Source organism: Aedes albopictus, chromosome 1, assembly GCF_035046485.1.
Source record: "Aedes albopictus strain Foshan chromosome 1, AalbF5, whole genome shotgun sequence".
Taxonomy (NCBI): domain Eukaryota; kingdom Metazoa; phylum Arthropoda; class Insecta; order Diptera; family Culicidae; genus Aedes; species Aedes albopictus.
Window position 1 is genome coordinate 305322038 of NC_085136.1, and position 23731 is coordinate 305345768.

The following is a 23731-nucleotide window of genomic DNA, read 5'->3' on the forward strand; positions in this document are numbered from 1 at the left end:
TGTCAAAGAATTCGTTTTAAATTAAAAAATAATAAGTCCTAGTGAATTAAAAAAAAAATATAATTCTATTGGACATCAAGAGATTTTCCAAATGTTTTTCTAATTTGTTCAGGGTCCATTTTATTACATTCGGGAACTTATGGGAAAATCAGATGCAATATCTATATTGCTTCTTAGAGAAATTTAAAAACAAAATAAATAAAAAAGGAGCTACGAAAAAAACAGTAAACGTTAGCGAAGCTCTTCTGGTTTTATCTTCAGGGGTGTTTAGATTCCATTTTTTGGCAAAACAATTAGGTCATACTTTTGAAAATATTACAAAAAAATATTCCGTAGAACATCCCAAAGTTGGCAGGGAATGTGTACTAGGAATCAGAATCTTAAGCGTGCCAAAAAAGTTCTATGTAGTATAAATAAAAATTAAAAAAATATTTGGGAGATATGTATAACAAAATCTGTATGAATTTTTGTTTGAACCTCTGTATAATTGTGGTCTAGAAAACGTTCATTATTATTTTATAATTTCACGAAAATTGCTTCTCCGAGAGACATTTTGTGTCCAAAAAAATTATTTTTGCCTCTTTCTTTTTATTTGTCAGCAGCATAATATGGTGACTGGCAACGAAGCATAAAAAAAAACGAAAAAAAAAACAAACAAAAATTAAAAAAGAAAAAAACAAAAAAGCATTGGAAGTAAATTTCCAGAGAATGGACTACCCGCTTGGCGCACACCCACAGTTGATCAGCAGGAGTAAATCCATTTTATTTTGTATGGTGAAAAGCATCTAAACTTGAATTACTTGAAATAGAAAGCTTTTACTGAAAAAATATTTGGTAGGCTTAATAGTAGTCACCATTGTGCACAACCACTACCAAATATATTTTCGAATAATGTATTCCACTTCGATAAATTTGCCTTTAGATGCTATTCGCCATACAATATTTTTGCGATTTACTTTTAGCGATTTTTTGCGCATAGAAGCTAGCGCCACATTGGTCGATGCGGAGAGTAGGAAAACAGCCGATGTAGTTAATTCATTCTCATTGTGACAAAATACTTCCTGGTTGAATAAATTGTCTGCAAAGTGTCAACCATTTTTTATTACGTGATTGTCATTTATAATTCTTGGTTTCTTTGTTAGGTTTATGGCAATTTATTATATTTTAATGGGAAAAATTTGCTAAAATTTTAAAGAAAATTATATTGAAGCTCTAGTAGAAAATGAAAATAATCCAGTCGTTGGCTGAAAATCTCCTTAATAAGGCTGAAAGCAATAAAAACAATAATAATAAATAAAATAAATAAGGGCATTGAATACTTCCGGATGAAAAAGTGCCAGCAGGAAGAACGAGATCGCGAAGCGATGGAAGAGCTGTATCGCGCTAAGGACACACGACAGTTCTACGAAAAGCTGAACCACTCGTGCAGAGGCTTTGTGATAATCACGGGAATATTCTCACGAGCTAGCGGTAACAGATCTAGGAGCAGTGTACGCAGAACATGGCAGCGCAAGCGAAAAATAGGCAACAAAGAAGGCACGGCAACAACGCTTTGTTTTTTCGTTTGCAGATAATGACAAAATCGCTCCCGAGTTTGTTCACAACAAAAACGGTAGGAATATTTGTCTCGTTCTATTCACATCGTGTTTTTCGCATTGTTTTACAACTGAAACTCGACTCTGAGGATGGCAAGAGTCTTAATTCGTCCAAATGCTCATGAATTCGATGATGTGGGTCGAAAATTTCAGCAGATAAGCCGAAATATCAGCACACGCACGGCAAACGATATATGTTTTATTGCTCTCATCGCTTGACATGCGTTTGTTGCGGAGTGCCTTTGTTAGAGACATGCACCGCTTAGGACAAAGCGTTTGTTTTTCGGCGTGATCCGTTTTTCTTACCCTGTCTAGGAGTATGTGCACAGAACGAAAGGCTTCCGGCCCCTGACCTCCAAGAGATTGAGGAGGAGGCCAGTTGAAAGACAACAAAGCCGCTGGAGCAGATCAACTACCAAGCGAGCTTCTAAAACACGGTGGAGAAGCACTGGTGAGTCATTACCAAGATTTGGGAGGAGGAAGTATTACCGGAGGAGTGGTTGGAAGGTATCGTGTGTCCCATCTACAAAAAGGGTGACAAGTTGGATTGTGGAAACTACCGCGCGATCACACTACTGAGCGCTGCCTACAAGATACTCTCTCAAATTTCATGCCGCCGTCTATCACCGATTGCAAGAGAATTCGTGGGGCAATATCAAGCTGGATTTATGGGTGAACGCGCTACAACAGACCAGATGTTCGCCATCCGCCAGGTGTTGCAGAAATGCCGCGAATACAACGTGCCCACACATCACTTGTTCATCGATTTCAAATCGGCGTATGATACAATCGATCGAGAACAGCTATGGCAGATTATGCACGAATACGGATTCCCGGATAAACTGATACGGTTGATCAAGGCGACGATGGATCGAGTGATGTGCGTAGTTCGAGTATCAGGGACACTCTCGAGTCCCTTCGAATCTCGCTGAGGGTTACGGCAAGGTGATGGTCTGTCGTGCATGCTGTTCAACATTCCTTTAAAGGGTGTAATTAGGAGGGCGGGGATAAACACGAGTGGAACGATTTTCACGAAGTCCGTTCAGTTGCTTGGTTTCGCTAATGATATTGATATTTTAGCTCGTAAATTCAAGACGATGGCGGAAACGTACATCCGACTAAAGAGTGTAGCCAGGCGAATCGGGTTAGTCATTAATGTGTCAAAGAGATGACAAAGGGCTCCAGGGAGGAATCACAAGGACGGTGATGCAATCGAGGCGGTTGAAGAATTCGTGTACTTGGGCTCACTGGTGACCGCCGACAACGACACCAGCAGAGAAATTCAGAGGCGCATTGCTGCAGGAAATCGTTCTTACTATGGAGTCCACGATTGAATAAAGTTCGCCGTAACACGAAGTTAACCATCTACAAAACGTTGATTAGACCGGTCGTCCTCTATGGGCACGAAAAATGGACCCTACGTGCAGAGGACCAACGCGCCCTTGGAGTTTTCGAACGGAAGGTGTTGCGTACCATCTACGGCGGAGTGCAGATGGAAGACGGGACTTGGAGAAGGCGAATGAACCACGAGCTGCATCAGCTGCTGGGAGAACCAACCATCGTCCATACCGCGAAAATCGGGAGGCTACGGTGGGCGGGTCACGTCATCAGGATGTCGGATAGCAACCCGACTAAAATGGTTCTCGAGAGTCATCCGACCGGTACAAGAAGACGTGGAGCGCAGCGAGCTAGGTGGGTCGACCAAGTGGAGGACGATCTGCGGACCCTACGCAGAGTGCGGAACTGGAGACAAACAGCCATGGAATGGAGACGGCTACTATGTACAGCAGAGGCCACCTCGGCCTCAGCCTGATCGGTAAGGTAAGGGCATTAAATAATAACTAAGAATATATCCAAAAATAATTAAACATATTTTCATTATTTCTAATTATGTGTATTTAAGATTAATTAAACACTCAATATATAAAAAAAATGCCATTTTCTTGCACTCAAAATGGAGCACCATGCGGAATCCATGAAAGTCCTTCTATAACCCAAAGCTTAATTTACGTAAGAGTGGATCAGAGTGATCATTTCTTCAAATTACGGCATTTTTGTTTCCATTTTGGCCCACAAGCAGCTGCAAAAAATTTGAGTGCGATCGGTTACGTCTAAGCTTTACGAATTGTAATTGAAATTGTTTTAAGATTTTTTAAATCTTTTAATTATTGTGATCGTATGACCCACTTCAATCTAGATAGTGAAATCGCTGGGAAAATAATCGAAGGTATGTCTAATATCATTGTTTCTTATAATCCCGCTAAAGATACACCTCACACCGGTCTCCCCTACTGATTCCACCCCCACAACTACGGACATATGACTCCATATCCCAAGCCCGCTTCAGTTCCCCATCGGTTATGAAACGATCTAGCTAGGTAGGTAGGTACTCGACTTTATCTTCTCAATCCGCTTTTCGGCACGCGTTTTTCGGCCCCCGCAAGCCGTTGTTGTTGCACACTACCCCTTCCTCCCCCGAGGCACGGGTCCAGGTTATCAGAGTGAAATAAAATTTGCTTTTAAATTGAATCCTTCTTCCATTTTTCTGTTGCTGGTGCTACTGCTACTGCTTTTGGCAAAATCTACGCTTTACCGGCACTAATTTTCCGAGGGAAATTATTGCCGACAATTGGCGTGTGTTCGAAACGCACCGGTGAATCTAAAGAACCGAGGCAGGCAGGGGCCCATAGATTGGCGTGGAATAATGGAAGCTTTTTAGGATTTTCTTACGCCCCAAAGTGGATCCCAATTATTCGCGTCATTTGATTTCTGAGATTGTGCGCGTATGGAGATTTTTTTTTCTGATTTCTGGTAAGTGGTGCCCTCGAGCAGGTTGTTGAGCTTGCAAAGGAATAGACTGTTTATAGGAGTGGTGTATTCAACTTTGATACTTGCTACAGGAAAGAGGAAGGTTATATTAACATGATTTTTGAGAGAAATCCAATAAAGCATTGTTGCTCAAATCAAGAAACCTGTTTAATATAAAATTGCTTAAAAATATTCAACCAATTGTATTCATGCCAAGCGAAACAAAAAATGTATAAAATATGTCAACATATCATTGCTTTCCATTAACTTGTTACACCTCACACTAAGACATCAATCTTAGAACCTCACAGGCAATAGATTCTCCAAAGAACCTGAAATCCATAATGAGCCACTCTGACCATTCGTTCTAATCTCGTTGATTGCAGAAATCTTACCCAAATGTTCCATGTTCTGTGTCTTACTGTCTGACGCCAGCTTGCTCAACAAACCCCATTTAGTAGCCCATCCTGCCCCCCAGTAATAAAGGATAGGATTATTGATGATGGCAAAACATTTCCGATCAGCGTTCTTCTAAATTCGTACAATCTGCAGATGATATGCCACGGGTCATCGGGTTTTGTCGATCCCGAAACAGTAATGGTCCCCACACCTCCATTAAGTTGGTTGCTCCTTACTGCTCCACACGAAAGGGGGAAATTGGACGTTTCATCCTTGGTCCATATCTCTGAGGGATGGGAAACAGCGGACAATCACATGGGGCAATCAAACTCCTGTTCGTACGTTTGAGATATTTATTCTAAAACGGGACGGGTGATTTCCCGAGGAAAGGCGTCACAAATTGCCCACTACTGTTGCACTCAACTACGGAACTTGATGTAGGTGGGTGGATGCACAGATAGAATTTTAGCTACATTTGTTACGGTTTAATAAATTTTACTCACATTCGTTCACATATTTCGCAAATCACCGCACCCTACTAACAAACATTCCTTCCCCGATGACCGCAACGACGCCATAGACGGTACCGTTGTTCTAAGAGTTCTCAAATTGTGCAGATTAAGAACGGATAGTTACTTCTTAGCCCCACAGTGCAGACTACCTGTTCCGGTGGCAAGTGTTCACCAAATAGGATAATCCCAATGCAAGGTTTTGTTTGAGTGCCCCTTGCCAAAGAATGAATGATCGAGGGGTTGAAAAAAGCTCGATCATTAACGGAACCTGGGACACCTGGGCACCTGAGTACCCCTCACAGTAATTTGACCCTTACCACGTTAATGCATAGCTCTGGCGTGGTGGACTTCTTCCTTCTTAACAATTGTGCTAGTCTTAGGATTCCAAAATGAGCTTAATTAAATACAATTAGTCTGGAATCAGTTAGTAGCGATAGTGGTGGTATTTACTCCACCGCAAGAAGTGGATTTGCTAGGTCTCCACTAAAGCGAACAGCGATAGGAGGATGTATCTGTGGGTGAAGCTCCAGCATAGGGAATCCTATTCCTTCCCAGCTAAAGCATCGTGAGAGTTCATAGATGAAGCGTAGCTGATGAAGGCCACCAATAAGAACAAAGATAGGCTTTCTGTAACGGAGGTGGCTGTGCAGCAGCTTGATTCCATCATTGACTATGAGTCCTCGAAGTCGAACATCAGAAAGGAGCTCCAGCAGGTCTAGTTGAGACTTCGTGAGTCCCCAGCCAACATGAAGTAGTAAGTGATGTAGAATAGGATGCTAATGTGCAGGCCATATGTGTACGCAACGAATAAAAGATACGCATATCACCTCCACTTAAGCATCCTATTCAACAGCTTATACGATCATGTGTGTGTTGCCAGGGCCAAATATGGCGGCCAAGCAGAACCATGATAAACTGATGGCAATATCGGCAGCAGAAGAGTCCACAAAGCTTTAAATGCCGAATTCCACCTAGGCTGAGGTCTGCGCATTCGCAGGTAGCCCGAAGAGTACGCCAATTGGGATCGCTTACGACAATCAATCGCAAACGCGTGCAACGCAGCCGTTTGGGGAGGAACTAGGGAAGTGGAACCATCTCGGCAGGGGTCATATTTTGAGCACTTTTCTGCTATAACTCAGCGAATTCTGAACCAATTGACACAATTTTTGGAATGCGATGAGATACGTATAGTATCTAGCCGTGTACAAAATTTCAAGTCAATTGGTATTGACTGAGTTATAGCTAAGAGTGCCCAAAATACCGGCCGCTGCCCAAGTGGTTCGCTACCCTACCTGGCAGCGTCCACAAGTCCAGGAGATTTTTAACCCTCTTGCGCATTATAGGGTAATTTTTTATCCAAACCATACATTAGGAAGGTTTATCGCGAAAGTGCAAGGCAGTAATGCCAGTAAGTCAGACCCCAACTAGGCGTTCCGGAAAGCTGGGAAAGGAGGACCTGAAAAGCCGGCCTAACCCGGGTTGAAGTAGGCAGGGCATTGCGACTTAGCGTAGGTCGTTACCCACCTCAGATTAAGGAAGGTCAGGGGGAAGACGCTCGCCGGACCCTAGTGAACAGGCAAAACAAGAAGAAAAAGAAAACGAGGAACATGAGCGTGGGGATTGTAAATTAAGTAGAGGAAGGAGGACAAGTACCACGCGACGCCCTCGCCTTCAAGACGGACTTGTCTAAGTACTCAGAGGTCCTGAGCCCAATGGGAAGCGATACCAAGCTCACGGATCTTGATGCCAACCAAAGTAACAAAGAATGCTGAACAGTGAGAGTATTAGCAGAACATTGGCTGATTAATGGTGACAGTGGCTGAATACAATGACAGCTGAATATTGGTCTGAAGTACTGCTTGTTCGACCACTTCAATCAGCAATACATAGATAGCTGTATATCAAGTTGAATAGAATATAATTTGTCTCTTTAACCAGCTTTGAAACGTACACCAATAAGCAGAATTAATCATCTGTTGTTCAACCTTTAATCAAACATTTTGTTTTTGACATCTTACCCGAGTAGTGCTTTCACGAAGTCAACATAGATTCTTCAGCCGCAATACAGCTTTAGTTCAACTTATGCTCTTGATTATTCAGATACAACCAGTATTGCTCTCGTTTTCGAGGATATGTTATGTATACATTTGTTTGTGTGCTGTCGGCGGTAAGGTGAGTGACTATAAATCAGTAGTATCGAGTTCAACGCCCAGTTTTCCCATAGATTAAATAATACATTCGGAAGCATCTCTTCTGGAAATGGAAAGCCGCAAATGATGAAAATATGTCTAAAAATGTTTTTTTTTTTAATTTTTAAACAAATTCAATACATTTAACTGATTGCTGACTAAGCACATATTAAGCCTTAAATCAGCCTTTCAATGAACCTCAAACCAGCTTAAGGTTGGATAAAATCACCAAAATGAGATGTTTGGGGTCTGAATAAAGGATTGTACGTCTTATGCTCCACTGTTGTTCAAATGAAGGCTGCTTCAAAATAATTGGAAAAACGATTATTCAACATCAGTATAAGCTTAGAGCAACCTATGCTCTTGATATTTCAGACCTAACAAGTAATGCTCTCGTTTTCGATGGTATGTATACAATTGGGTGTGGTGTAGGTGCTTAAGTGAGTGACTATAAATCAGGAGGTCCGAGTTCAATTCCTAGTTTTCCCATAGATTAGTTTGTACCTTACTAAATATCTGGAAAGAGAAAGACGCAAATGATAAATAATGCTTACGGAAGTGTCTGTTTTTTTTTATTTTTAACCAAAATAAATCATTTTTATTGTATACTGGTTAAGTGTATATTAAGCCTTAAATCAGCCTTTCAATGAACTTCAAATCAGCTTAAGGTTGTATAAAATCACCAAAATTGGATGTTTAGGAGCTGAACAAAGGATTGTACCTCTTGTACTCAGCTTTTGTTCATATAAAGGCTGCTTTGAAATAGTTGAAACATCGTTTGAACAGCATCAAATTGTTACCTGGGAATGCAATGTGCGCAATATTCGTCATTCTCGCACCGACGATAATCCTCCAGCTCGTGGCAAGGCTCACCCCGACGGAAGCGACTATAATGCTCAAAATCCTGGACGAGTTTACGGACGCGGAGATGCTCGCTTATTGAGAAGCCCTTACAGCGATTAAGTGGCCGCGGAGAGGAAGTCCCGGTAGCGGTGCTGTCGTGGCGTCGGTCTACTGGGTTGGATCCGAGCCCGCGGTTGGAAAGGGGTCCCCGGCAAGGGTCGGGGCAGGTAGAGACCTTGCTGTCAGCAACCTTCTGGTGCAGCTGATAAGGCCTGGAGGGTAGTGATACCCTTGCCTTCAGCAGGTCAGATCGGGTTGCATGTGGGCATCAGTTCAGGTTGACCCTGTCCGCCTTCCGAGGACAAAGGGAGTGGCGAGGACCACTCGGGAAACTGGCTAAGCGCCAGTATGTTACCGTGATGGACTCTTCAGAGCTTGTCATCGATGTTCGTTGCTGCTAGGCTACGCAGCTAACCTTGAGGGTGCGATGTGCACTAGCCCCTCTCTGAAGTAATACCTTCTTGGTGGTTCCGGAGAGACGTAAGGTTTGGCGACCATAGGAATGTGTTTTAGTGGGTCAAGGAGAGAGTAGTCCTTGCTTTTACTAGTGTTGTAGAAGACGGTCTTAACCCCACACTACCCTAACCTCCCTGTTAGGGTGTCTGTTGAGCAGATTTTCCCCCTATGGTTTAAAAGGAAAAAAAAAAGACTAGTTCAAGGTGTGCTAGTCGGTATGTTCACTTAGCATACACAAGCCGCTGAAGACTTGCTTCAGGTATCGTGAAACGGGACATAATTCGCTGGACTGTAGAAACTCTGACTGGAGCAAGCTTTGTAGGCGATGTGCAGGTTATGGCCACACAAACCCTCACAAGTAATTGATTTATTCCGGGGAGTCCAGGTTCCAGGAGGCCCATGGTGCCTGGCCTTCAAGAGAACTTCAACTGCAAGGTCACAGTGAAGGTGAAGCAGCTAAACCTAAATCACTGTTGCGCAGCTCAACATCTACTGTAGCAGGCAGTCACTGAGAGGTAGAAAGGATGTCGCCATCATATCGGACCTACACCTAATACCCACTGGTGCTTTATTTGTTATGTACTTTCTCGGTGGTCTGTCGATCTGCTCATGCAGATGCTTAACCATATGACGGCGGAGTTGACAGGGTGAAGGCCTGTGATAATCGGCTGGCTTCCCTACCTGCAACATTGGTTCATGAAGGCGTTTCATGAACCAGAGGGATCTAGCCATACTCAATGTCGATCTGGCTAATGTGGGTATCTTAAGACAAAACGAAAAGGAGTCGATCATCGACGTTACTGATTGTAGTTCTGGTCAACGAACTAGTTCGAACTGGAGGGTAGACGATGCCTACATTCACAATGAACACCTCGGATGGTCCACTATAGTATCGCCCACAACAGCAACCCACAGCAGCCTGGTAGAGGAAGGACCTAGCTCTCGCATATGGAAGACATTGTATTTATTCAAGGTATTCAGTGAGGTGCACTGCTCAGTCAGTGGTCGTGCTCTCACGAATGAGAGATCACCGAAGTGGCCATTGGACTCAAGATATTTAAAACCTACGCCGCAATTGTCTACGAGCAAGGTAATGGATGCAGTGCCAGATTTCCCATACACATTAAAAAAAAATTAAGTTTTGGATTGACTTTCTGAAAAAGTTTACAGAGATTTCTCCTGGATAATTCCATAGAAGAATCTTTGGATGGATTTCTGAAGGAGTTCTTAAAGGAATTTCTGGAAGTATTCTACGGTAAAAATAGGAGAAATGTATTTAAGAACTTTCAGAAAAATACCTGTAAGAATCCTCTGAACAATCCCTACATAAATACTCTGGGAAGATCCTACAGAAATTTTCGGAACAACCCTTGAAAAATCATTAAGCAAACTCTAGAGATATTTACATAGATCTCCTCTTGGGAGTTTTTTTTAAAGAAATAATCAATAATGTTCCGGGAAAATCATTGATGGAGTTTTAAATGCATTTTTATAGAAAAATACATGTTTTTTTTTTCATTTTTTTTCTAGAAAAATGTACAAAAAGGATCTATGGAGGAGCTTTCAGGAGGAATATTAGCCTAATTTTAAGGAGGAACCCCAAAAAAAGGGGTTGCGGAATCATCGGAGAAATTTCAGGGTGGATTCTTGTGAGAATTTTGAGGGAGATATATTAATACAGTTTGTGTTATTTGTGAACAAATTGGAAGGATGACATATTGCTAAAATATTCCGAAGAATTCTGAGATGAGTTTGTGTTTTTCTTTTGTGGAGACATCCTTGGGTGAATTTCTGAATGAGCTAATTTTACAGTAATCCTCAGATGAATACACGGGAAAATATAGAGGGATTTCTCAAAGGAAGTTCGGGAGTATTTTCGGAAATATTTCCAGGAAAATCCACGAACAAATCTTTGATAAAAAGTCATCGTCGGAGGTTTAGCAATTTTATTTTGGAAGAAACCTTAGCATATTTTGAGGAAATGTCCACAGGAGCTTTTAGAGGAATCCTAGTGGAAATCCTTGAGGACATGTACGAAGGAGTTCACGACATTGGAGGAATACTTGGAAGAGATTTTTGGGGATCCTTCAAAAAACTCTCATGGAATTTTGGAATTTTTAGTTTCTAGAGGAATCAACAAATAAACAATCATTTGCAGTGCTACATCGTTAATCCATTGAAAATTGAGTTTCGTGAAGTACACATCACTTTATTTATTTGATTCTAATGTTTGGGAATTTTAAGAATTTTTCATCCAAATCTTCTAGAGTACTTATTCGTTAATTCCTTGTCGATTTCTTTGAGAATTTTCTTATTATTTTTTTACAGATTTTCTTGGCAATTTGTTGAGGAATATATTTGGGAGTTTTTCAACTATTCCTTTAGCAATAAGCCTCTTGTCAGTAACAACGTCAGAAATTTTCGTGGCAGTGACTTTGTGATTTTTTTTATTGCATAACTTTTTGATCCTCTTCAGATTTATTTTTATTTTAAGAAAATGTTGACAAAAAAATATTTGAAAATTTTCGTAATTCCTTCGAAATTAGCTTTTGGTAATTTTTTTAGGAGTTATCTTGGTGATTATTTTGGCATTTTCATCGGCAAATTATTTATCAATTTACGAGTGTTACTTTGGCAACCATTTTTAAATCTTCTCAAGCTTGTTATATTGCTTCAGAAATTATTGTTTCTTTTTTCTTTTTGTTTTTATATTTTTTTTTAAATTTTTCTTTGTAGAATTTACACAAAAACTTCTTTGGTAATATCTTAAGTGATTGATTCAAAAATCCTCTTCAAATTTCCTTGGAACTGTTTTGGACTACATTCTGTGATATCCTAACGAATTTCTACATCAAAGCCTTTCGGGATTCCGTTGGTAATTTCTTCGAGAAGATTTTCGGTAACTTCTTTGAAAAATCTTTGCAGAAAGAATTTACATAGTTCTTTTTTGGATTCATTCTGTAGTCTTCATATTTTTTGAAACAATTTCTTCTTAAAGTTTTCAATGGTGGCCTTGGGAATTCTTGTGCCAATTTCTTTTGAAAATTACCAAGTAACCACGTTGTTCAAGCCGCAATGCCTAAAAACGGGGTTGTATTAAAACTGTTTCGGTTATTCTTTCAGACCTCCTTCTGACCAATTTTTTCGTAAATAGCATGGGAAGTTTTATCGGCAATTCCTTTGAGCAGATTATCAGACATTCCTTTAGCAGTTATTTTTAGAATTCCTCCGGCATTGTTGTTGGAAAATCGTTTGGCATTTCCTTCTTCTTCTTCTTATTCCTTGTGGCTCGACGTTTCCACTGAAACTTGCAAAATCTATTTAGGTTCCTCTATTTAGGAAATGTAGCCTAAATGGAATTTGATTGTGTTCAGAGCAGTTGGAGTACTCAAGATTACAGATAAAGTTGGTTTATGAAAAAAAAAGCAAAATCAAGAGTTAAGGAACGTTTACGGAGTGTTTAAGTGTTAAAAGTTTAAGAGTATCCGAAAACTCCCTGGAGTTTAGGCCATCTGATCTACAAGCGTAATCAATGATCTATTGGAGTATTGGGAATGAAATTTATGCTTACACAGCCTCATGTTGCCATGTGTTGTCAAGTAGTGAGTTCGTTGTCAGTTTGACGATCTCATAGAACTTCCTTGCGTACGGATCGTCCGATCTACCAATGATTCTTTAGGGTTTTCCAAGAACTCCCTTGAGTATAGATCATCGAATCTACGAGGGCTACTAGTTGTATCTAAGAGAATTACTGACTGGAGTTAAGGCCATCTGATCTACAACTGTAATCAGTGATCTATTGAAGCATTATGAATGAAGTTTATGCTTACATAGCCTCATGTAGCCATGTGCTATCAAGTGGTGAGTTCAATGTCAGTTTGATTTTTTTAAGTTTTTATTTACGTGTATTTTAACTAAGGCTAATTCTTAGAGATTTACGCAATAGAAGAAAAGTTAAATGGGCTTCTATATTCCCCTGAAACCGCTCTTAAGATCATTGCCTTGAAACGCTTTGAAACGCCTCTACAACCCCAATGAAATCTTCGTGAAATTTACCTGAGAGCCTCTGAACTTCCTGAAATGCATTGAAACGTCTTGAAACGCTTTGAAATGCCTCCAAAGCCTCCATAAAGCCCCATGAGCCTCTGAGGCTCTCTTAACGCTCTTCAAAGGCTTTGAAAAGCCTTGGAACGCCTTGAAACGCTATGAAACGGTTTGATACACCTCTGAAACTTCTATGAAACTTGCAAGAAATTCATCTGCGAATCTCTGAAGCCACCTAAACCCTGATACGCACTGCAACGCATTGAAAATCGTCGAAACGTCTTGAAACGCTTTGAAACGCCTCTAAAACCCCTACCACAGCTTCATGAATATCACCTCATTGCCTATGAAGTCCCCTAAAGCCCCTGTGAAATCTCCTGAAACGACCTGAAACACATTGAAACGCTTCGAGACGCTTTGAAACGCCTCTAAAATCCCTATAAAACCTCCTTAAAATACCTGAGAGCTTCTGAAGCCTTCCTGAAACGCCCTGAAACGCCTTGAAACGCTTTGAAACGCCTCTGACGCCCCCATAAAACCTCCGTGAAATTCATCTGCGAGCTTTTGAAGCCCTCTGAAACGCATTAAAACGCCCTGGAACGCCTTAAAACGCTTTGAAACGCCTTTGAAATCCCTAAAAAACCTCCGTGGAATTTACCTGAGTTCTTCTGAAGGCCCCTTAAATCTCTGTGAAACCTCTTGAAACGCATTGGAACGCCTCACAACGGTTTGAAACGCCATTGAAACCCTAACGAAAGTGAAATGCACCTGCCAGCCCCTTAAGCGCCCTCAAATTCGTCGGAAACATTTTGAAATGCCCTGAAACGCATTGAAACGCTTTGAAACGCCTCTGAAACTCCCATGAAATTTCCGTGAAATTGACCTGTGCGCCTCTGAATCCCCATTAAGCCCCCTTAAACCTCCTAAAGTGTCCTGAATCGCATTGAAACGCATTGAAACGCTTTGAAACGCCTCTAAACCCCTATTGAACCTTCGTCAAATTCACCTACGACCCCCTGAAGGCACTCTTAAACCTCCTGAAACCTCCTGAAAGGCCATGAAACGCCATGAAACGCCCTGAAACGCATTAAAACACCTTGAAACGGTTTGAAACGCCTCTGAAACGCCCAGGAAATCTCCGTGAAACTCACATGAGCTTCTGAAGCCCCACAAAACCTGTATGAAGCGCCTTGAAACACCTCTGAAACACAAATGAAATCAATGAGAATCGCACCTGAAAGCCCCCTAAAATACCTCTGAAACCTCCTGAAATGCCCTGATACGCCTGGAAACGCCTCTAACCACCAACCTCCCTCCCCCCTTAAAAGTCCCTTGAAATGCCTCTGACTATCCCCCCTTTACATCTGAAAGCCTTGACCGCCTCCCCTTTGCATCAGCAAGCCACTTGCCCTTCTCAAACTTCTTTGCAACCTTGAATTTCATTGAGGTAAAAGTTCTATTTAGGCAGTCCCGACTCGTTACCAAAATGGAGGTTCGAAAGTATTGCATAGCACAATCTACCAGAAATTTGTTTCTGTGCTATACAGCAAGAAATATGGGACATATTTCTACAGTAACATAGAAACCAGCAACGGATGTGGGATGTGGTCCCCTCAATTTCATCCGATTACATACTCCAGTATAGGCTCTGGCTGGAGTCACACTGCGTGTGATGGGTACTGTGGACATGCTTCGAAGCTCGATGTGACGACGGGGTCCGAGGATACGGACGGACACTGTGAAAACCGGGTGGGACGTGACACCCGGTTAAGATAAAGACCGTGCAGCACCCCCTCCAAGTCGAAATCGGTTTCTTCAACGGCCGTCGTCGCCGTCGTCGTCGGTTGACACGTCCTCGTCCCTCTGCTGAATGGTTGTGTGTTTCCGTCACTTTTCCAGATGGATGGATGGGACTGCTTGCTGCCCGTCTCGGCATGTCCATGGCAGTTGATGGAGCCGTGTGAGGGTTTCCCTCTTTTGATGGATTTAGAAATTTGGTCGGTATGGTAGGTAATGATGAAAGTGCGTGGATGGAAACGATTTGATTGGCTGTGGGCACAAGTGACGACGTCATTAGAAGAAGGGTCTGATGGAAGTTTGATGAAAGCTGCTGCAGAAATTGACGGCCGTCCGTCAGTTAGTGGAATGGTTGGTTTGGAATGAAGGAGTCGTTTGTCTTAGAGTTGGCGGAAATTGGCCCACGTAGCGATACAAATTGCAGGCAATCAAGTAATCTGAGCTAATGAATTCGTTGTAAGTTAAGATCATTTTTAAAATAGATTTTGCGACTTTTTTCAAATACAAGGTTCTAAAGATTTGTAAATTCAATGTTGAATCTGAGTAAAAAATGCTTAAAACAAAAAAAAACAAATCAATCTACCTATCCATGATGGTGCTTTTCTTGTGCATTTTGATTGGGGTCGAACTACAACATACGAATTTCACAAGAAAAGGAAGATGTTGCAAATCCATCGGTTGATATTTGTGAGAGAAAAATCTGGCTGGGTTTATTTCTACTTTTGCACACACATACATACACACATACACACGCACACTCAGAAGACGAATTGCTCGGTTTGTCGAACTGTGTCGCTCGACAAATAAAACGTAATTATCCGAGCATTCACACAAAAATTGATTTTCAAAGGGAAATGATAACCTTTCGTTACAACTTTGTTGTACAAAAAAGTCAAGGAAAAAGGTTCGAGCATCACAACAAAGAGAAATGATAACTTGTAAATTTCGCTCTTCCTGTGCCCGATAGCACAGCCAAGATAGCAGCGCGGCACTCGTTATGTACTTTTGCCTGATGGCATCGTCTCCCGGAGAAGAAGAAGACATAACATTTCCCAGCATCTTATTTTTCCTTCACCATGATGTTACAGTTACAACATCACGCGACAAAAAACTGCTTCTTTTTCAGCAGTCCCTAGTCCCCAGAAAACGCACAAAAGTTTCCTATCGAAAATATCTTCATCCCCCCTGCCAGCGAACGAAAACGACACACACGCGCAAACAAAATGTCTCACACAATGTATAGCGTGAGCGGTGACGACGACGACGACGAGTCATTTTCCGAGTGCGATAAGAGTGAGCGTGGAAAATTCGTGGCTCCTACTTTAATATCACTGACTGTGGGGAACTGTGAAGAATAGTAACGCGAACACCCGACCGGCAACCAAGTTGAAGTGTAGAGACAATCACCATCTGCCGAAAATTTCACGCCTCCGATAGGGCAATCTTCGGTGATGGTTCCTCGACATCTATTTTGATGGAACACATGGATCAATTTCAAACTCGCATACACACGCATCACATCCATGATCACATCACCAAACAGAACGATTCAAAGCAATAGCAATCAAGTTCGTCACTCCTTCCACGGCGAATTTGTTGCAGTAACCAACAAACAGCAGAGTAGAGTGTATAAAACGTCTTACTAACGAGCTGCTTTCTTTTTTCTCTTCGTTTCGTTTCAGGAAAACTTGACTTCCACGAATTCATACCAGGTGAGTGTTGGGATTTTCTGGGAACTAAGTTCTTTTGGAATTCTGATGGATGTGCTTCTCAAAATAACTTCGATGGGGTGTCATGAGTGTAACAAAATTTTCTACGAATTTATTAGTTGAGTTCAAAAACCGTGAACAGCAGCTGATGTTCCAGAGTTCCATTTTGACTTCCTCGATACATGCTTCTGGGACTTTCTCCAAGAATTTCTCTGAAAACCCTCCAGGAATTTCTCCGGAAATTTCTCCGGGAATTCCTCTGGATAATTCTCCGGCAATTCCTCCAGGAGATTTCTTTGGAAATTCCCCTAGGAATTTCAGCGGAAGAAATTCAAGGACATTCTCCGGATTTTTTTTAGAAATTTATCCGAAAAACCTCTAGGACTTTCACCCTAATTCCTAGAATTTTTTCCCTCTAAATACCTCTAGGAATTTCTCTAAATACCTCTAGGAATTTCTCTAGAAATTCGTCTAGGAATTTCTCCGAATTTTTTTCCAGGAATTCTACTGGAAGCTCTTCCACGAATTTCACTGGCAATTTCTCTGAAATTTCTCCTTAAATTAGTCTAGGAATTTCACTGAAAATTTTTCAGATGATTTCTTTAGAAACTCCTCAAGGAAATTTTCCAAAAACTTTTTTAAGAATTCATCCGGAAACTCCTCCATGAATTTCTCCTAAAATTCCTCAAGGAGTTTCTCTGGAAATTCCTGCAGAAGTTTTTCCGGAAAGTCCTCCAGGAATTTATTTGGGAACTTCTCCAAGAATTTTTCTGTAAAATTTTCAAGGGATTTCTCCGGAAATTCCTCATAGGATTTCTTTGACAATTTCGCCAGGGTTTTCTCCGGTAATTTCTCAAGGAATTTCTTCGAAAATACTTCCATGATTTTTTTCGGAAGTTACAAATTTCTCCGGAAATTCTTCCATGGATTTGTCCAAAAATTGCTCCAGGAATTTCTCTCAAAACTATACTAGGAATTTCTCTAGAAAATTTTCTGGGAATTGCTCTGGAAATCACTCCAGGAATATTTCTGGAAGTTGCTCTAGGAATTTCTCTGGATATTCCTCCAGGAATTTCTCTGGAAATTCCTCCAGAAATTTCACTGGAAATTCCTTCAGGAACTACTCTGAATATTCTTCCACTAATTTCTCCGGTTTCTCTAGGGAATTCTCCGGAAATTCCATCATGAATTTCTCCGGATTTCCATGGATTTGTCGGAAAATTTCCGCAGGAATTTCTCTTGAAATTCTACTTGGAATTTCCCTAGAAATTTTATGGAATTGCCCTGGAAATCCCTCCGGAAATTTCTCAAGGGATTTCTTCGGAAATTCCTCCAGAAATTTCTCTGAAAATTACTCCAGGATTTCTCTGGAAATTTCTCCAGGAACTTCTCAAGAAATTCCTCTAGGAATTTATCCGGAAATTTCTCAATGAATTTCTCCGGAAATTTCTCACTGGTTTTCTCCGGAAATTCATCCAGGAATTTCACTAGGTTTTTTCCGGAAAGACAATACCTCCAGAAAATTTATCTGCATTTCATAACAGAGATTTTTCCGGAAATTCTTCCAAGTATTTCTTTGCAAATTCCTTCGGAAATGTCTGCAGAAATTACTCCAGGAATTTCTCTGGCAGTTTCTTTAGGAATTTCTCCGGAAATTCCTCCAGGAATTTCTTCGGAAACTCCTCCAGGAATTTCTTCAGTAAATTTTCCTAGGAATTTGTCCGGAAATTTCTGCAGGATTTTTTCCAGAAATTCTCTGGAACTTCTCTGAAATTTCTCTGGAAATTCCTCCAGAAATTTCCCTGGAAATTTTCCAGGAACTTTTCCGGAAATTCCTCCAAGAATTTCTCCTGGAATTACTCCAGGAACTTCTCCGGAGTTCTCTCCAGGAAATCCTCCAGAAATTTCTTCATGAATTTCTCCGGAAATTCCTCCATGCATTTCTCCAAAACATCCTCCATTAATTTTTACAGAAATTCATCCTGGAATTTCTTCGGAAATTCTTCCAGTATTTTTTTAGGAAATTCCTCCAGAAATTCCTTTGGAAATTCCTCGAGGAATTTATCTAGAAATCCCTCCAGGAATTTCCCTGAAAATTCTTACACAAATTTCTCTGGAAATTCTTCTAGGAAATTCTTCGAAAATTCCTCCATGAATTTCTTCGGAAACTTTTCCATGGATTTATCCAAAAATTTCTATAGGAATTTCTTTTAAAATTCTACTTGGAATTTCTCCAGAAATTTTGTGGAATTGCTGTGGAAATCCCTCCGAAAACTTCTCAAGGGATTTCTCTGGAGATTCTCCGGAATTTCTCCGGAAGTTCTCCAGAACTTTCTCTGAAAATTACTCCATGAATTTCTATGGATATTTCTCCAGGAACTTCTCAGGATATTTCTCCTGGAATTTTTCCGGAAATTTCTCAATGAATTTCTCCAGGAATTTCTCCGGAAATTTCTCAATGAATTTCTCCAGAAAATTTTTCTCCGAAAATTCATTCAGGAATTCCACAAGGAATTTTTCCGGAAAGAAACATCCTCCAGAAAATTTATCTGCATCCTATACCACAGATTTGTTCGGAAATGCCTCCAAGTATTTCTTTGAAAATTCTTTCGGGAATATCTGCGGATATTACTCGAGGAAATTCTCCGGCAGTTTCTCAGGAATTTCTCCAGAAATTCCTCCAGGAATTTTTCCAGAAATTCCTCCAGGAATTTTTCCAGAAATTCCTCCAGAAACTTCTTCGGAAATTTTTCCAGGAGCTTCTCAGGAAATTTCTCCAGGAATTTGTCCAGAAATTCATCCCTAAATTTCTTTGGAAATTTCTCCAGGAATTTCTCTGGAGTTCTCTGCAAGAATTTCTCAGGAATTTTCCAGGAATTCTTCCAGGAATTTCTCGGGAAATTCCTCCAGATATTTGTCTAGAAAGTTCTTCAGGAATTTCTCAAGGATTTTTTCCGGCAATTTCAGCAGGAATTACTCCGGAAATTTATTCAGCAAGTTATCCGAAAATTTCGCCAGGTCTTGCTGCGGAAATTCCTACAGGAATTTCTCCAGCAATCTTTCAAAAAATTCCAATTCATCCACATGTTTTTCCTGAAAATTCATCAGGAATTTCTCTGCAAATTCCTCCTTAAATTGCTTCAAATGTTTCTCCAGTTAGTTGTCCGGAGTTTCTTCCAGGAATTTCTTGAAGAATTTCTACAGAAATTCCCCAAAAATTTCACCAGAATCGCGAAAACGATTTACGTCAGACATTTCTCGAGGAATCAATACGGAAATTCCTCCACGAATTTGTCCAGAAAATCCTCGTTGAACATTTACAGCAATTCCTCTCCGAAATTACAAATCCTCAGAAAAATCTTGGTGTAACACTTAAAATGAGTGATTGAGTGATTCGGTACGATTTTTTTTAAAGAACTGATTATTTGAGGACTTAAAGAACAATTGCAAGATTTGAATAAAAATTTGCACAATAATTTGGCAAGATAGATACTTTAGAGAAAATTCGATGTTTCTGGTAGGTTTTAAACAAAGCAAAAAAAAATTGAGTGATTCTATTCGGTCGTATGAAAAATCTTGAGAGAAATACTCGACACAATACAGGAAGGCATTACGGGAGAAATCACAAGGGAAACAATTCGTAAAGAAAGCCATTAAGAAATCCTTGAAAAATGAGAAATGATTGAAGGAATAATCTCGGAAAAACAATGAAAGAATCCCGAGAAAAATCTCTAGAGGGGGAGGAACCAATAATGACGGAATCCCGAAAAGAATCCCCGAAGAAAGTTCGAGATTTTTTTTTTTTGTAAAAGTTGGTTTATTTGTCAATTTAGTAGTATTAGTTTACAATATTTAAAAGTTTACAATTCTAAGTGAAAATTCAAAGCATTTACATCAATTACATTGTAACAGTCATTTACAAAGCTGATGTATTTCATAAATATTCTAAGAATTGCCACTCGTTGTGTTCTATTCATTCCTGCCAGAGCAGGCTGCACGAGATCCTCAAACGTGAGTCGTCTCCACCCATCCATTGTACCTGTCAATCTCCGCTGAAGGACCGTCCAAGCCGGGCCGACGCGAGCGCAGTCGCAGAATTTGTGCCGGAGCGTTTCAAAATAATCTCAAAAAGAGTCCCGGAACGAATTTCGGTAGAAATTTCTGAAAGAACCAGGTGAGTAACTAATAAAGAGAACCATTAAGAAGTTCCGGGAGAATTTCCAAAAATAATCTCGAGTGAATTCAATGAAGAAATTTCTTATGGAAACCACGATGGAAGGATCTCGTGAGGTTCGGGCTCATTCAGAAATTCTCACAAAAAATCCGAGTGGAAATCCTTAAAACGGAGTTCTGGCAGAATCTTCGAAAATTGCTAGACAACCTCTGAAAAAATGTCTGGTAAAATCTCATGAGTCTCAGTGGAAATCTCAACAGAGACCCTTTAAGAAAACCGTTAAGTTATCAATAGAGGATACCCTGGAGAAATTCTCTAGTCTTAGAGAATCTCTGGAAAAACCTCCATTTTGGAAGAACAGGAAAAAATTCTAAGGAAATCTGTGCGGGATTCCTGAAAGGGATTGCAGATGGAATCCAGGGAGAAATATCCTCGGGATTAATGCTGAAAGGAAATTCTGAGAATTTCTGGAGAAATCACTGAAGGATTTTTTTTTTCAGAAAAACCAGAAGGAATCCCGGAAGAAAATTCCGGAGTATTCCCCGGAAGAATAGTTCAAGGGATCCCAGGTTGAATCCTGACTGAAATCCCGGAAAGCATATCAGGACATATCCTGAAGCAAATACCTTATTATCTGTAGGATATATGGGATGAATCCTGATTGAAAATCAAATAGCAGTCGCCGAATATTTCATCAGTGCCATCCAGTGTTGAAATTTATATCTGGAAATATTTTCGTTACTCGGATCATTAGCAGTTGAACGGTTTTATTGCAGACGCGACCTTAGTATCCCTTACCTTGAATTCGTCTAGAATTTTTTTCAGAAATTTTTCCGGAAATTTTTAGAAATTCCTCCAGAAATACCCACGGAAAACTACTCTTAATCATCCAGATGTTTACTTAAACATTCTTCAGAAATTTCTAAGAGTTTCTCAAGTATGTACCTCCACCATAAGTTTTTCCTTATTTCGCAAAATTTCTTGAGAATTTTCTCCTTGAAATTTTCCAGGAATTCTTTTTGGAACTTCTCCGAAAAATCACATACAAATTCCTCAAAAATCTTTCCATTTTTCCCAAAATCACCCCACAGATATCCCCTGAAAAATTCTCACGGTGTTTTTTACGAATTTTCTTTCGTGAATTTCTTGCAAAATTCCAACAGGAAGTATGTATTTCGGAAAAAAAATCAGATTTTTTTTTTCGAAAACTTCTCCAGGAATTCTTTTAGAAATCCTCTTGAAACTACTCGAGCAATCTCTCCAGAAACAAATTCAGAAATGCTATAAACAATTCGCACATAATCATACATGCAATTTTCAAAAAATCACATGGACATTTCTTCCATGAATCTCTCCAGAAGTTGCACCCGTTTTTTTTTTTCGAAAAACCTTCAATAACTCTTTCAGGCCTTTTTCTTTACAAACTTCAAGAGGAATTTTTGGTAGAGTTTCTGATGGAATGCCTGATCTTTTAGGAAAAAGTTCCGGAAAGAAATATCGGAGAAGTTATTGAATAAGTTGTTGAAAAAAAATGATAGAGTTCCTGTATAAATTACTTGAGATGTTTCTGAAGGAAATATGCATTCCTAAAAGACACTCCAGAAAAACCAAAAGAAAAAAAAACCTGGACGATTTCTGAAGTCTTTGAGCGAGATTTTTAAAGAGCTCCGAAAATAATGACCAGGTAAATTTTTTGAACAGTACGCACTGTTACTAAATAAATCGTTAGGTGTCTGAAACATACTCGAAACAATACCCCTTGAACAGAAACACAACTGGATCGAATTCCTTGGTAAACTACGTTAGAAGCTATTGTAGAAGAAGGGGGGTTCGGAGAGTCTCAGGGGCGTAACAGGGGGTTTAGTAGGGGTTTAACGCTTTGGAGCTGGATTGTTCTGCGCAGCAAAGGACAACTTCGTTTTTTATGCTCAGTTTTCATTGCCGGGTCATATTGACCAAAGGGTCAAGGGGTCCACATCCAGAAAATACATTTTTGATCACTACTCTTAAGTAGGCTTCACGGAGATTTCAGCGGTGCTTGAAAACGTTTCATTAACATTTCTGGCGGTTTCAAAAGCGATTCAAGACATTCCAAGCTGATTACGGTTGTAGATCCAATGACCTATACTCAAGGGAGATCTTTGAGATTGTTATACAAACATTGAACTTACCACTTGTCAGCACATAGTTGCATGAGGCTGTGCAAACATGGCTTTCATTCAATCATTCAAGCACACAAGTTATGCATGTAGAGTAGATTCGATGACTTAGTCTCAAGAGAGTTTTTAGGAAACCTTAAACGGTTCCAACAACCCCCACCCCCCTAAGTACGTCCTTAACTCCCCATTAACCATCATCCAGCCAACGTACATTTTTCACCTTCGATAAAGCAAAACAATGGTCATAACTTTTTTGTTTTTCGATGGATTTTGATGAAATTTTCGCAGCTTCCCGAAAAGCTCTTCTAGTTTAGCATCCGGGGACATAGGTGCCTGGTCCACATGGTATCGGAGTTATTCCGGATTGTCTTGGGGTACCAAACATTGGTTCGCGATTCGGCCGCTAGGTGGCGCCAGTGTCAAAAATGTTCAAACCCTCATATCTCAGAAACCTGATAAGATAGAATGATGCTGACTTCGGCAAAGTTCTTCAGCAAGCTCTTTCTGATAGTAACGTCTTTGGTTTGGGATTAATTCGCTGGGTGGCGCCTTGTATCTACTAAAAAATAATCAAACATGTATATCTCGATACCCTAATGAGGTACAAGCACGCCGTTTTCAGCAAAGTTGTTCAACAGGCTAAGAACTGCAATGCCGTCTTTGGTTCCAGAATCGTCCGCTAGGTGGCACCAGGGTAAAACATGTTTAAACTTCCATATCACAGAATCCTGAAGATAGAATGATGCGGTCTTGAACAAAGTTCTTCAGCAAGCTAAAAGCTGTCTGATAGTTGAGTCTTTGATTCGTGATTGATTCGCTAATACTTGTATGAACACCCTTATGAACAAAAAATATTCCGTTTTCAGCATAGTTGTTCAGCAAGCTAAGATCTATTTGGCAGGAAAGTAGGCGGTCGAGTACAGTGGTGCAAGAGGCAATACTTTTACACCGTCTTTGACCCCAGCAGACAATTTTTGTCACCCCAC

At 40.4% G+C, this 23731-nt stretch overlaps 1 protein-coding gene across 2 annotated transcripts in view; it reads left to right on the forward strand.

Annotated features, from left to right (window-relative positions):
* Positions 1–23731, forward strand: part of LOC109417328 (uncharacterized protein DDB_G0283357-like) — a 1264336-nt gene that overhangs the window by 794949 nt on the left and 445656 nt on the right. For both annotated transcript variants that reach the window (XM_062847080.1, XM_062847079.1), the window contains exon 5: positions 16386–16415. In XM_062847080.1, the coding sequence (XP_062703064.1) occupies positions 16386–16415 (30 nt within the window). The remainder of the gene's footprint in view (positions 1–16385; positions 16416–23731) is intronic.